The sequence below is a fragment of the Bemisia tabaci genome, chromosome 1 (assembly GCF_918797505.1).
Source record: "Bemisia tabaci chromosome 1, PGI_BMITA_v3".
NCBI classification, from domain to species: domain Eukaryota; kingdom Metazoa; phylum Arthropoda; class Insecta; order Hemiptera; family Aleyrodidae; genus Bemisia; species Bemisia tabaci.
In genome coordinates, this window is record NC_092793.1 from 60,021,598 (window position 1) to 60,034,950 (window position 13,353).

The 13,353-nt window shown below is 39.5% G+C and overlaps 2 protein-coding genes across 3 annotated transcripts; one reads left to right on the top strand and one right to left on the bottom strand.

Annotated features, from left to right (window-relative positions):
• Positions 1 to 3,242: 3,242 nt before the first annotated feature.
• On the top strand, positions 3,243 to 12,859 carry LOC109036659 (enoyl-[acyl-carrier-protein] reductase, mitochondrial). Of its 2 annotated transcripts, none has more exons than XM_019051008.2 (4): positions 3,243 to 3,530; positions 5,794 to 6,029; positions 7,569 to 7,843; positions 11,472 to 12,859. In XM_019051008.2, the coding sequence occupies exons 1-4, from the start codon at positions 3,395 to 3,397 to the stop codon at positions 12,037 to 12,039; spliced, it is 1,215 nt and encodes a 404-aa protein (XP_018906553.2). In that variant the 5' UTR covers positions 3,243 to 3,394; the 3' UTR covers positions 12,040 to 12,859. The 2 variants fall into 2 exon arrangements, with proteins under 2 accessions (XP_018906553.2, XP_018906552.2); XM_019051007.2 differs by having other exon boundaries at positions 3,327 to 3,538.
• Positions 7,987 to 10,684, bottom strand: LOC109036658 (adenosylmethionine-8-amino-7-oxononanoate aminotransferase). Its single transcript, XM_019051006.2, has one exon. It carries the CDS (start codon positions 9,650 to 9,652, stop codon positions 8,348 to 8,350), a length of 1,305 nt encoding a protein of 434 aa, XP_018906551.2. The 5' UTR covers positions 9,653 to 10,684; the 3' UTR covers positions 7,987 to 8,347.
• Positions 12,860 to 13,353: the final 494 nt, after the last annotated feature.

Below are 13,353 nucleotides of genomic sequence, written 5' to 3' on the forward strand. Positions count from 1 at the left end.
CTTATGCTACAGACTATCAAGTTGTAGCATCAATTTTATTTATTCCTCCCTCAAAGATTTTCAAACAGACCCTTGTCGGGCATCGAAGAAAATAGCTACTTTTGGTGCTAAAGTGGTCATCGCCTATAAGTCAATAGCAAGATTTTTTTTTTCAAAAACCGACATTATACTCTGTAAGTGCGTAGTCTAAGCTACAAAATCATATATTAACATGCTCATAAAAATCTCTTATTCGTGCCAATATTGACACTTGAACATAGGTGGAGAAAATGTTGAGTTTTGTTTGTTTTAGATTTCATTTTAAAAAAAGCTCCACTGAGCTCCACTTTGAGACTTATATAGGCTCATAGGTCTGAAGAGTGAATGGTGAAAAAAGATTTTGCAGATAGCTGCAGGTTTGAGCGCTAGAGAGGTTTTAGTGAGCGTAGGTGCGAGTTGGGAGATGAGAAATTCAGCGCGTCGCACTGCAGCACGTCGCGTCGCTCTGATACGACTCTTTCAGCGATGACATTTTATCTCATTTTTGACCTAATCTAAGGAATATGGACACGATACGGAATCAAAAAACCTTTTAAAACAATGACTTCTCCTAGTGATGGGCATGTCATGGGTCAAGAAACCGGGTATTTAGTCGGCGATTTATGCCTTCGAAAGAAGCGTCGATTGCACGCGGATCTATGCAATGCTTTATTTGCAGAATATAACGTGGTAAAGTTTATTGAAAGCAAACACAAGAATTTAAGTGACAGACATAAAAAGCTTGTTATTGCAGAATTGAAAAAACGATTTGTTCCTCACTTTAAAAGCAAATGGAAGCAAGTGCATCGAACACTGGAAAAAAAAGTCGCTTGGATCTAGAGTTCAGACTCTTGAAAACAATGACAAGAAAAAATACTCATGATTCAATCGGATTTTTGCTTCAATCGAGAACCAATCCTCTTGATTTAAGCGGATTTCTTTTTGATCCAAGCAAAAATTGATTTTTTCTTGTCATTGTTTTCAAGAGTCTGGACTCTAGATCCAAGCGACTTTTTTTTCCAGTGAATAAGAAAATACTTCGAGTTAAAATCTAAAAAGTGGCTCACTTCCAATGCCTATACAATTTATGGTTTTAAAAAATTGTAATTTGGCAATGAGTTACTTATTCTCGTTCCTATACACATTTTTAACAGTATTAGTCAGGACAGTTTCGACATCATTTACTTATTGCAGTCCATTTCATGTGCGAGTTGCTCAAAAGTTGTGAAGGGGGGGGGGAGGTTGGTGTTTACAACTTTAATAATGATTTCCGATAATCAAGTGATCATACCAAACTACTACTAGCCATGTGTTAGGCATTTCAACAATTTGGAATTATTGCCGCAAAAGCGTGACTACCCGCCAGTGTGCGGCGCGGTGCGGCCGGAGGTCGGCTTGTAACACATATTGACGCCTACAAGACTGCATGTATACTTCACACATTGCGTCAAAGACAGAGCGCTCACTGCGCGCGTTCAGCACCGACCGGTCGGCGTGAAACGCATAGCGCCTACAAGACCGTAGGAATACTTCACGCATTACGCCAAACACTGTGCGTTCACTGCGTTCAGCACTGACCAGTCGGCGTGAAACGCGAAGCGCCTACAAGACCGTAGGAATACTGCACGCATTGCGCCAAACACAGTGCAGCGGCGGCGCTGTGGCGGAAGTTCAATTGATTAAACCACATTTATGTTTGCTCTCTCATAATTTTTCCGTTCATTTCTTATAAATAATGGAAGGCCGTTTCCACACAGAGACAAGTTTACGGAACTTAACTTTCGCGCAAAGTTCCGTGAACTTTTGCCAAGTAGCAAAAAACGTGTCCAACGCGAGTAAACGCGTCTTATGCACCCCTCCTCCTCTGGCACGTTCACTTGATAGTTTTTATTGATGTTTCAAAACGAATGAGAAGGGGGCGGCAAAATACAGGCGGCCCATGGGCGGCAAGTAGGTGAATCCGGCCCTGGATGTAGGACTTGAAATAAAAACGAAGAAAAAACTACCCGTGTGAAATTTAAAGATTCGTCATTCATGATAGAATATACTTACTTTTCAGATTTTGATTTTGCATGTTTCAGTAATTTAGATTGACACTTAAGTTAGAAAAGAAGTGTAATGCGAATGAAAGCACTTACACCTTATCCGAATGCTCCATGAGCATGACATACAAAACGGGAAATTGGATTGTGGTATAAAAAGTTACTGATTATTACTACAGCCCGCTTTCTAACATGGAGTTTAAACAAAAGATTCATCTGGACGAGGAAAAAAGAACAGAAACCGATTCTTAAATTTCCAATTTGGTAGTTCAAGCACGAACGATGAACTCTTTTTATTTTAATAGTTGTGGGTTTTATTCGAAAATTATAACAACATAAATCAACTGCAATTTCCTAAGAAAATGCTGAGGGAATGGAAAACTTACAGGCATGTCAGAGCAATGCATTCAAAGCGAGATACAAGTGTCCTTTTCGAATTGGCATAACAATTCGCGCTCTCCGATGTGTTGTTGCCTATGCAGCGAACTGAAGGCGAACCTTAAGTGCGAAATTTCTGCCAAGAGGCTCACGCATACATTAATGAAAGCATCCATTAATGACTCAACCAATTCGTGTTGCTTTAATAATTCTTGTGTTTTTAGCTTGATTAAAGTTAGGGAATGCATTCTATGAAAGCCTTATAGCCTTATAGCTCTAACTGAAATAAAATGAACTAACCCGAGCCTTTTTTCCCATTTATTTGCCTGTAGCTAACTTATTTTTTAATTTCTGATAATTATTTTTTAATATAAAACACACTTATTGCCACTTGCAAATTTTTAGCTTGATTTGCCAGCAAAAAGTACCAGAGAGCCCATCTTTCTTGAAGGCTCGTATTTCAATCCCTATTCTAAACTGTGACGTAATTTACATACGGCTCTGTGCTTTCAAAAACCTCACATAATCGTGAGTTACTTCATGAACTGCCTGATTATTAAATGTTTGACGAGCTTGATTAACCTTGGTTGAACCGGCTGGTAGAGGCGTGGCGTGCTTTGCGATACATCGATTGTTATCTCATTTAAACCTATGGAAAAGGATCGATAAACTGGGTGTTCGCAGCGAACACCTTAATAATCGATTCTCTACCATAAGTTTAAATGGCAGAACAATCGATACATCGCAATTCACGCCACGCCACTGCCGGCTAGGCTCATCGTCACTCATTAGTTATCAATGTGGAGCCTGTGGCAACAGCAACTGTGTAATCTTATCGGACCAAAATAAATCGTTTTGATCACATTCAATGCTTCATTTAAAGGCTGCCGATCCGTGTTTCTTTTTCATTTTCATCACATTTAGTGTCCTATCAACTTGTCAGACGTTTCTCAAAAATGGATCCGGAGGAAGCTTTTAAAGAATATCAAGCACAGATGCAAAGTTTCAAGTGCAAAAAGCTCGTTTTTAAAGAGTTCGGTGACCCGTTGAATGTTGTTCACCTAGAGGATTGCGATGTGAAAGAGCCTTACGGTAATGAGGTAAATTCGTTCAATAAACACGTAGAATGAACTGCAACAAATGCTGAAACGACTAAAATTATTAAAAACTATTAAAACTCACTTGCACATAACATAAAATAAAATACTATTACTCTTACTAAATTATTTATCTGGAAGTGAGTTTTAATAGTTTTTCATAATTTTTGTCATTTCTGGTGTATCTGTCTATAGCTTGCCCATGAACTTACTCATTGTCTCAAAATTTACTTAAAATTATAGTGTCTTTGTGGAACATGATAATGAAAGAAACACTGAAATGATGATTCCAATATTTCAATAGTTAGTAAATTTCGCAAATGACCGTCAATATTCATGGCAGATGTTTGCTTGTTCGACGAGAGGGGGGTGGAGGGGCGTTCGGAGTTGATAATTAAGTGCATTACAGTATTACCGAATTCAAAACTGGAGGGTAGCTAAAGGAACAAAAACTAGTGGTGAAACGAGTCGTAACCCCCATGGACAGTCCGTCCATTACCAGTCGATTACCAGTCCGGTAATCGAAAAGTTAGGAGGCAACCTAAATGTGGGGGCCCCTTCTGTCGTTCGGGGGCCCCTCTAAGAAGGTTCGTGGGCTCCCCCCTCAACCGGGGAACTATGCAAAACGATTATCTGGATATCGGAACTTGGCTGTTTTTAAAATGCCTTCAAATGCGCCGTGATACCTCACGCATTCCGGAGAGTTCAAATAGTTGTATCATTGCGCCGTGAGAATAAGACGGAAAATTTATATTGAAATATTCTTCATGCACGCTGGCTTTGTCGATTTCCTTTGACATTTTAGCAGTGGTGAATGCATAGCTGAAGTGCGCTCCAGCTAGAATTGTATTTAGCAAATGGATGGTTTTTATACGAGGATTAAAAATAAATAAGTGGTACAGAATATAACAAAATAATATGAACTATGCAAAACGATAATCCGGGTATCGGAACTTGGCTGTTATGAAAACGCCTTCGAATGCGGCGTGATACCTCACGCATTCCGGAGAGTTCAAATAGTTGTATCATTGCGCCTTAGAAATGTGACGGAAGATTACAATTGAAATAGCCTTCATACACGCTGGCTTTGTCGATTTCTTTTGACATTTTAGCAGTGGTGAATGCATAGCTGAAGTGCGCTCCGGCTAGAATTGTATTTAGCAAATGGGTGGTTTTTATACGAGGATTAAAAATAAACAAGTGGTTAGAAATGAAAACAAAATAATATGAACTATGCAAAACGATAATGCGGGTATCGGAATTGGCTGTTTTGAAAACGCCTTCAAATGCGCCGTGATACCTCATGCATTCCGGAGAGTTCAAATAGTTGTATAATTGCGCCTTAGAAATGCAACGGAAGATTACAATTGAAATAGCCTTCATACACGCTGGCTTTGCCGATTTTCTTTGACATTTTAGCCTAACCCCTGGATAACTCGTTCCGTGAGTCATTGATGGTACGACTTTTTGAATTAACAAGAATACGTCACATAAATAAAACTGCCGAACATTTTAGCCCTAGCCGTAAAATATGGTACTCAGTACCCGAATTAGGAACACCGTAGAATTTTCTGGGCGAACCGGTTCAAGTGCTTAATTTTCCATACATATCAAACTGTTAGTTTTTAATGCGTTTACTGACGTAAATCGACGGCGTAAGTCCACAATCACATATCTCATTTGCGGTGTCTAAAAATCCCCGCATCTACGTTATTTTCTTAAAGGAGAACAAATTGACATCATTCCTTGAAGTTTTTGCAGAATTTCTTTAGCACAGAGAAGAAAAATCACGGCAGCTGTAAAGAATTGCCGTTGAGTAGTTCCCCGTTTAAAAAATGAAGTATAACAGGAAGTCTGCGACGTCGCAAACCGAGTCATGTGATCACCGACTTACACTGTCGAAATGCACTTTCAGTGGGCATCATTTTCTATAAAAGTGCACTGGAAAAAAAAACACATTGGATCTAGAGTCCAGACTCTTGAAAACATTGACGAGAAAAAATACTTTTGATTCAATCGGATTTTTGCTTGAATCAAAACGAAATCCGCTCAGATTAAGAGACTTGGTTCTTAATTTAAGCTAGATTTTGATTGAATCAAGAGTACTTTTTCTTGTCGATGTTTTTAAGAGTCTGGACTCTAGATATGTACAATGTCTTTTTTTTCCAGTGTGGTGATCATCGCCTGTCTTTTCTCTGTGGGAAGAACTCCGGTTACGAGACAAACCGAAAAGTGAAGAAACGGTGTGTTGATGGCAGGTGCTGGTGAAGATGCTGCTGGCGCCGGTGAACCCGGCCGACATAAACATGATTCAAGGGAAGTACCGGTAAAGCCGAAGCTGCCAGCCACCCCGGGGATGGAGGGTGTCGGTGAGATCTTCAAGACCGGCTTCAATGTCACCCGATTGGGCGAAGGCGACCGCGTCATCCTTAGCGGTGAGCCGATTGGCTCTTGGTCCTCTCTTGCCCTATTCGAAGCTAATGATGTCATCAAGGTACATTCCACTCAGTCATCAAGATCTCGATCATGGTGCATGTATATGCATGTATGAGCATGGTGATTGTATATTTGGGGCAAAATAGGGTTCTTGTTAAGAATTATGGTGTCAACTAGACCGCGAGTAGCAGAGGCATGGGCGGAAATAGGGGGCGGGGGGGGGGGGGGTCCCCCACAATTCTGCTCGGCCCCTTACAAGAATGTCAAGGACCCAAGCTACTAATTAGTCTTGAGGTAAAAGGCATAGGGATTGAGGCATTGAATAGGCATAGGCATTGAATGTAAGTATCAAAAAGAGAGAAAAAATCGGATTCAGAAAATAAATTACAAACGAGAAAAGGCGACAAAATCTTTCATTTCCTGAGAGTAAAAGTATAGTAATTTCTCATTTTGTCGTCTTTCGGTGATACAAGAGACAACACCTTTAATTAGTCGAGTTAAGAGAGAAACCAAACACGCAATTTGACCTGGAACGGAGCGGCGCGTCGCGGCGGTCGGCATGAAACGCATAGCGCCTACAAGACTGCATGAATACTTCACGCATTGCGTCAAATACACTGCGGTCAGCAGCAGTCGGCTTGAAACGCATAGCGCCTACAAGACTGCATGAATACTTCACGCATTGCGTCAATACATGCGGTCGCAACGCATAGCGCCTACAAGATTGCATGAATACTTCACGCATTGCGCCAAACAGCGTGGTCAGCAGCGGTCGACGTGAAACGCATAGCGCCTAAAGACTGCATGAATACTTCGCGCATTGCGCCAACACAGTGCGGTCGGCGCGGCGGTGGAAGTTAAAATTTTTAACCACGTTTATGTTTGTTCTTTCATAATTTTTTTGTTCGTTTTTTATAAATGGAAGGCCTTGTCCAAACAGGGATGAGTTTACAGAACTGAACTTTTGTTAGTGTTGACAGGGCTTTCACAAAAAATGTGCCCAACACGAGTAAACGCGTCTCATACACCCCTCCCCCACCGGCACGTTCACTTGATGGTTTTATAGATCGTATTCGACAGATCACACAGTGAGATTATATCGATTGGTTCAATATGTAACCACAGCCTCAAAAGTCAATTTAGAAATCTGAGGTAACGGGTCTTATGTGATCGAATTTTTATTCTCTCGAGTACCAAATGGCAATGGAAAGTGAAATTGTTAGAATTTTTTCATTTTCAGCTTTTCCAAATTAAATCCTAAAATTTTCGTTTGAGGTTATATTATATTGTTTTGAACTAAACGATACATCGAACCACTGTCGAATACGATCTATGAATGTTTCAAAATCAGAACAAATGAGAAGGGGGCGGAAAAATACAGGCGGCCCATGGGCGGCAAGTAGGTAAATCCGGCCCTGATCCTACGAATGCAAATTCAATTGCGTGGGCAATCAAGGCAGCATCTTAGGATCACAAGACACATTTTTGACATCCTAGGTGCTAAAACAGTATACCATTTTTTTCAGTGTAGAAAAAAGATCAAATTTTTACACGTTTTCCGGTGCAGACTAACCGTACTTTTCTTTCCCCTGGACAGGTGCCGAAAAGAGTGCCAATAGAGATTGCAGCCGGTTTGGTCATTAACACGGTCACCGCCCACCGAATGCTAACGGATTTTGTTGAGCTGGGCCCTGGTACCAATGTAATTCAAAACGGAGCCAACAGCGCATGCGGCCAGAATATAATTCAACTTTGCAAACTTTGGGGCCTCGTTTCTATCAACATCGTCCGGAATCGACCCAATGTGGAGGAGCTCAAAAAGCAGCTCATTGATTTAGGCGCCAACTATGTCTACACCGAGGAGGAATTCAAGTAAGAAACATGCGATCTCTAATGAAGAATGCAAATTTTTTTATTGCTTCATCTGAAAATTCTGTCTCCACAGTATTTTTTATATATTTTTTTCTGATACGGGACTAACAAGTATAACATAGTTAAAAAATCTGCATAGAGAATATTATATAAAAAATATTATATTGATTCAATTGTGATACAAGAATGACAGACAGAGAAGATAAACAAGCAGAGAAGCAGAGAGAAGATAGCAAATAAATACAAGTGTTCAAATTCACTCTGTATCTCTTACTTCGTGACTCGTTGAAAATGTTAAATATTTTTTTAGCACTTAAAAAGTACAATAGAAAAATGCCAAGTATAAGTGCAACCAGTGAGATGAACATTCATTCAACTTACATCCACGCATGTACGCAGTTACTCCCAAACAACAATGGAACTAAAAAAGCTCAGGGTTACTTCTGGGTTCCAGGCTAGGGTCAAGGAAGTAAGTAAATATTCCCATTCCAGATTAATCATATTTCAATTCACACCTTGACCAAAGTTATCTCCTAAAGATTTGATAATTTCTGCTACGGTTTTGTAAGCTCCTTCAAGTTCTGAATCACTGATACAGTATGGCGGAAGGAGGTAAATCGTATTTCCCAAAGGTCTGAGCAAAAGTCCTTTCTCTAAAAATTTTGGCTTGAGCAACTGAGCATAGGGAATATCAAAGGCAGCAATTGTTCCGGTGACTCGTGTACGATGAATATCAGTAAAGGCTGCAGAAAGTTTTTCCAGCTCTTTTTTATGAGTCAAGTGAATTCTGTTCAACTTAGCCATTACGTCAGGTTGCGTCAACAATTCCAGAGATGCAATCCCTGCAGCACAGCCTAGAGGATTAGCGGTATAAGAGTGGCCATGAGCAAACGCTTTAGTAAAATGTTCACTTAGAAATGCGTCATAGATCCGGTCAGTAGTGGCGGTAATTGCTAATGGTAAGAATCCTCCTGTCAACCCTTTGGATACACAAATAAAATCAGGAACAAAGTTCACCTGCTCTAAAGCAAAATAGGATCCTGTACGACCGAATCCTGTCATGATTTCATCAAATATAATCAAAATGCCATACTGGCGCGCAAGATTAACAGCTCTGGAAACAAATTCTGGACGACACATCCTCATACCACTTGCCCCTTGGACCAATGGTTCCAAAATCAGTGCAGCAATTTTATGAGCATCAGCTTGCAAGTGACGCTCTAAAATCTGGAGTGCATGATTTTCTTTATTTTCCACTTGGTCATCGCCAATCCAAGTTTCCGGAAAAGGTATTGTAAGAACAGAGAAGAATAATCTGGAGAAAGGGTCATGAAATCCAGACGTGACTCCTACACTCATTGCTCCAAATGTGTCTCCATGATATGCTCCTTCAAAACTGAGGAAAACAGTTTTATCTCTTTCATCTTTATTCCACCAGTACTGATAGGACATTTTCAACGCTACTTCAACAGCTGTAGAACCGTTATCGGAGAAGAAAAATTTACTCAACTTTTGTGGGAGCAATGCTTTCAATTTTTCACAAAGCGTCACTGCTGGCTCATGGGTGAATCCTGCAAAAATGACATGTTCTAAACGCAGACTTTGTTCATATATTGCTCCTGCTATTTTAGGATGAGCATGGCCGTGCAAATTCACCCACCAGCTGGAAATTAAATCTAAGTATGCCTTATCATCCACATCATAAATATATGACCCCTCAGCTCTCTTGACAGCAATAGGTATCGGAGCTGTTTTCTCTTGAGTAAATGGGTGCCACAGGATTTTTCTATCTCGCTCTGCTAGATTCATCTTTTTTCATTGCAAGTATTACTCGCAGGTGCTTTGACAAAGGCACTTTCAACAATGTCTCTATCAACTTGCTTTACTTGATGCACTGTTGGGTTAGGTTAGGTTTCCTCCTCCGTAAAATTCTATCGCCTGAAGATTCTCTTCGTTTTCTGGTCCATTAAGAATTACTCCCAAGATAGAGATATCGCTTCCTCTATGGGCCTCTATACAGTAGAGTGTGATTAATGGTACCAAGTGTACTTCTCGCAACCAATTTTGTTGCAAATCCAAGTAATTTTATTAAATCCACCATTAATGTACTTTTGTTAATTGGTACCAAGATGCCTCCTGCACCCTCTATAATTATCTTTTCTTTTTTCGGCAAGTCAATTTGACCAATGTCTATATCACTGTTCTCTAGATTCGCAACTACATGAGGTGATAATAATTCTTTGAACATGAAAGCTTCCTTGTATATTGGCGTGTTTGTCAAATTACTCACTTGATTGCTGTCCGTTCCTTGCACACTTTCAGTTTGAATAGGTTTGAAGTATGAGTAGCCAGAATGAAGGCAAAACCAGCTACAGATAGTTGTCTTACTAACATCAGTGTCCGCCCCTGTCACAAAAATACGCATTGACTGAGATTATCTGAAATTTTTCCACCACTTGTAACTGATTGCACAGCAGCAGGAACTTCTTATTTTTGTTTTACATTTCAATCAACGAAAATACGAGCTACTACATATTCCTTTAATGTTAGTCACATGGTGTATTAAAAATAACAAGACTAAGACATGAGTAGGTACATTTCCGATTTCAACTTAAGAGTGTGTTACAGAAATAATTGAGGTAGTCTCATGGAACTTGCACTAAAGCACAGAATGCTGGCCGTTTAATCTCAAAACAAGTTTCTCCGCTGTTATCAACATGAGGGCCAATGATCCTCTTATGACTTTATCTCAAAATTGAGTACCTTTCTATTTAGTTTATCTGACTGTTCGTGATAAGAAATCAACTGAGACTGCAGCTATACCTAAGTATGGCCGGATTGCTATTCTGAGAAAGTAGAATGATTGGGGGGGGGGGAATGAAGTTTTAAAATTCTGTATCAATTGCCTGTTTTAAAACTTTTCAAGTCCTGAATAATCCCGTCAGGTTCAAACTGTAATTGTGAGTTGCTAATTCTAGGCTATTTCCTGGTGTTTGTAATTTTTTTTTTACACTTCACAATATATCTTTTCTATTTAAAAAGAAAAATTTGTTTTTTTTTCCCAAAAAGTTCCAAAACTAAAAATTTAGTAAAATTTACGTGAGAATTCCTGCAACCCCAGGGCCCCTAGTGCTACCGTAATCAGTACAACAATTATGTTTAACATGTAAAAACAAAATGGTGTACCGCTACCTCCCACTTCCCTTGGGGGGGGGGGGGGGGTTACCCAGAAAACAAAATCTCCATGAGTCAAATTCCTTTAACTTGTTGCGGCACAACTTTAGTTGAGTTCCAATAAATTGAGTACCAGCAGTAACCAATTAAGAATGGATGTTTCATCCAACCACGAGGCCTAAACCATTATGTTCTCTTTTTTCCATAAAATGGTTGTTTGCAGCTCAAAACTTTTGGACTACGTTCTATTTTAAATTTGAGGTAATTTGTATGCTGTATAATGCCGTACGGACACAGTTTCCAATATATTCGAATCCTATTTAGCAAAAAGGAGTATAAGTCCCGAAAATATGCACAGGAAAATCAGGGGTGCAGATGCAGCGTTTCTGGAATTGACCAAAATCTTTCATTATTTTCCTCTGAACTTGGTGCATTTCACTTTGTGTTGTTACAGTGCATTAGATGAAAAAGACTTCTTTTTCACTCGACCGAAATTGGCTTTGAATTGTGTGGGTGGACCATTACTGACCCGTATGCTGAAGTTCATGGCCCCTGGCGCTACGGTGGTAACTTACGGGGGCATGTCTTACAAACCGATCACGGCACCGACCACATCCTTCATATTCGACGACCTCACGTTCAAAGGCTTCTGGCTGAAACGATGGAACGAAGACTACAGGAACAAGGACAAGAAGGAATCCATGATGAACGAACTTTTCGAGCTATCTGCCAAAGGATTCCTTCACGCTCCTGCGCACAAGTTTGTCCCGTTCGAAAAGTTCAAAGAAGCACTGGAGAATACATTGTCTCCCAAAGGATTAGTTGGACATAAGTGCATACTCGATTTCAGGGAGATGCACGCGGAACAGGAAAAAGAGTGGGCCAAAGAGAGGGAGATTAGGAAGGCCAAAGAGAAGGAGGAAATAAAAAGGAAGGGAGCCATTGCGAAAGCGGATTTAGAAAAAGTGATGAAAGAGAGAGAAAGGCAAAAGACGGAGGAGAAAGATAAAGGGAAGAAGTAAATAAGAAGTAGGGGATCCCTCAAACTCTGTCTTTTTTAAGAGCATGAAATGTTTATTGCGCTGACTCGCATAAAACTCCTACTAAACGAGTGATAGGCAAACTATGTTGCTTAAGAGTTCAGGTATGAGATTAGACCTCTCACTTCGAAGGCTGTTTATTATTCCGAAAGAATTTGTGACGGGAGAAGATTTCACTTCTCTTGTCTGAAAGAATTTATTGAATAATTTTTAAAACAAAGTGTGTTTTTTTGTTGTGTATTGTTGCTGCGACATCCGCTTGTTAACGTGCGGATTTTCAGTAACACCGTGACGCCTCTTTTTGTCATACATGCGAGCATTTTTTTGAACAATAACTTGTACGTCTGTTATTCAGTTTTTTTTTTTAACTTTAACCATTTATTTATTTAGTTTAACAGGGTGGAAACCAAACCTTGATAGAGTTTTGCCCAAAGGCCTATTTTACATTCTAATTTTAAAAGATCCTATAAGTACATTATATTTTCAAAAGTAGCTGTTTTCTTTTAACTGTTATTCAGTTACCTTTTTTTATGAAAAAACATCTGTACGCATTTTAATGTATGTAAATGAAAAATGAACAAATGAGCGAAAACCTTCTTTTGTTTTACCTCTAATAATCTATCACACAAAATGGTTGCGGTGAACGCACGGGTCGTAAGACGGCATGTTGGACTTTTTTAGCCTCTGTAGTGAGATATCAGCTTTATGCTGAATTTAACGCACGTTGGCTAAAAAACTCCAACATACCGTCAAATCTATTAAGTTTGCTAATTTGTCTGCCAATAAACTTTTCAGTGCCCCACCAACGTTTAAGAAAATAATTTTTCATACTATTATTTGACAACTTTCTCGGAAACCTCACGTGCGACTAAAATACGAGTGTTTATTACACATGTAACATACTTAATTTCAAGATGAGAAGGAAAATGAAAGTCGCGAGGCAAAAGACTTTTTGATCAAAGTATTTTAACACGACAGAATTTGAGAATGAATTGGAAGGAATAACCCGCGACGCACTTGGACTCATGGTTGAAAAATAGTTTGATGTGCACGGAAGCTATTAATTTTATATTAATTATTTTTCATTTATTTCATGAATTAGACACCGCGTACAATTTCACAAAATTAGACACTTCTTACTGAAAGAATTTACTCATTGGAACTGTTCAAAAATTACGTAACGCGCGCTCTAAAGGAGGGAGAGGGTGGTCGAAAAGCGTTACGCTATTTTGTTTTAGGATAGGGACCTACATCTCAGAACGTTACAAGGTGGAGGGGAGAAGTTCAAAATTTCTG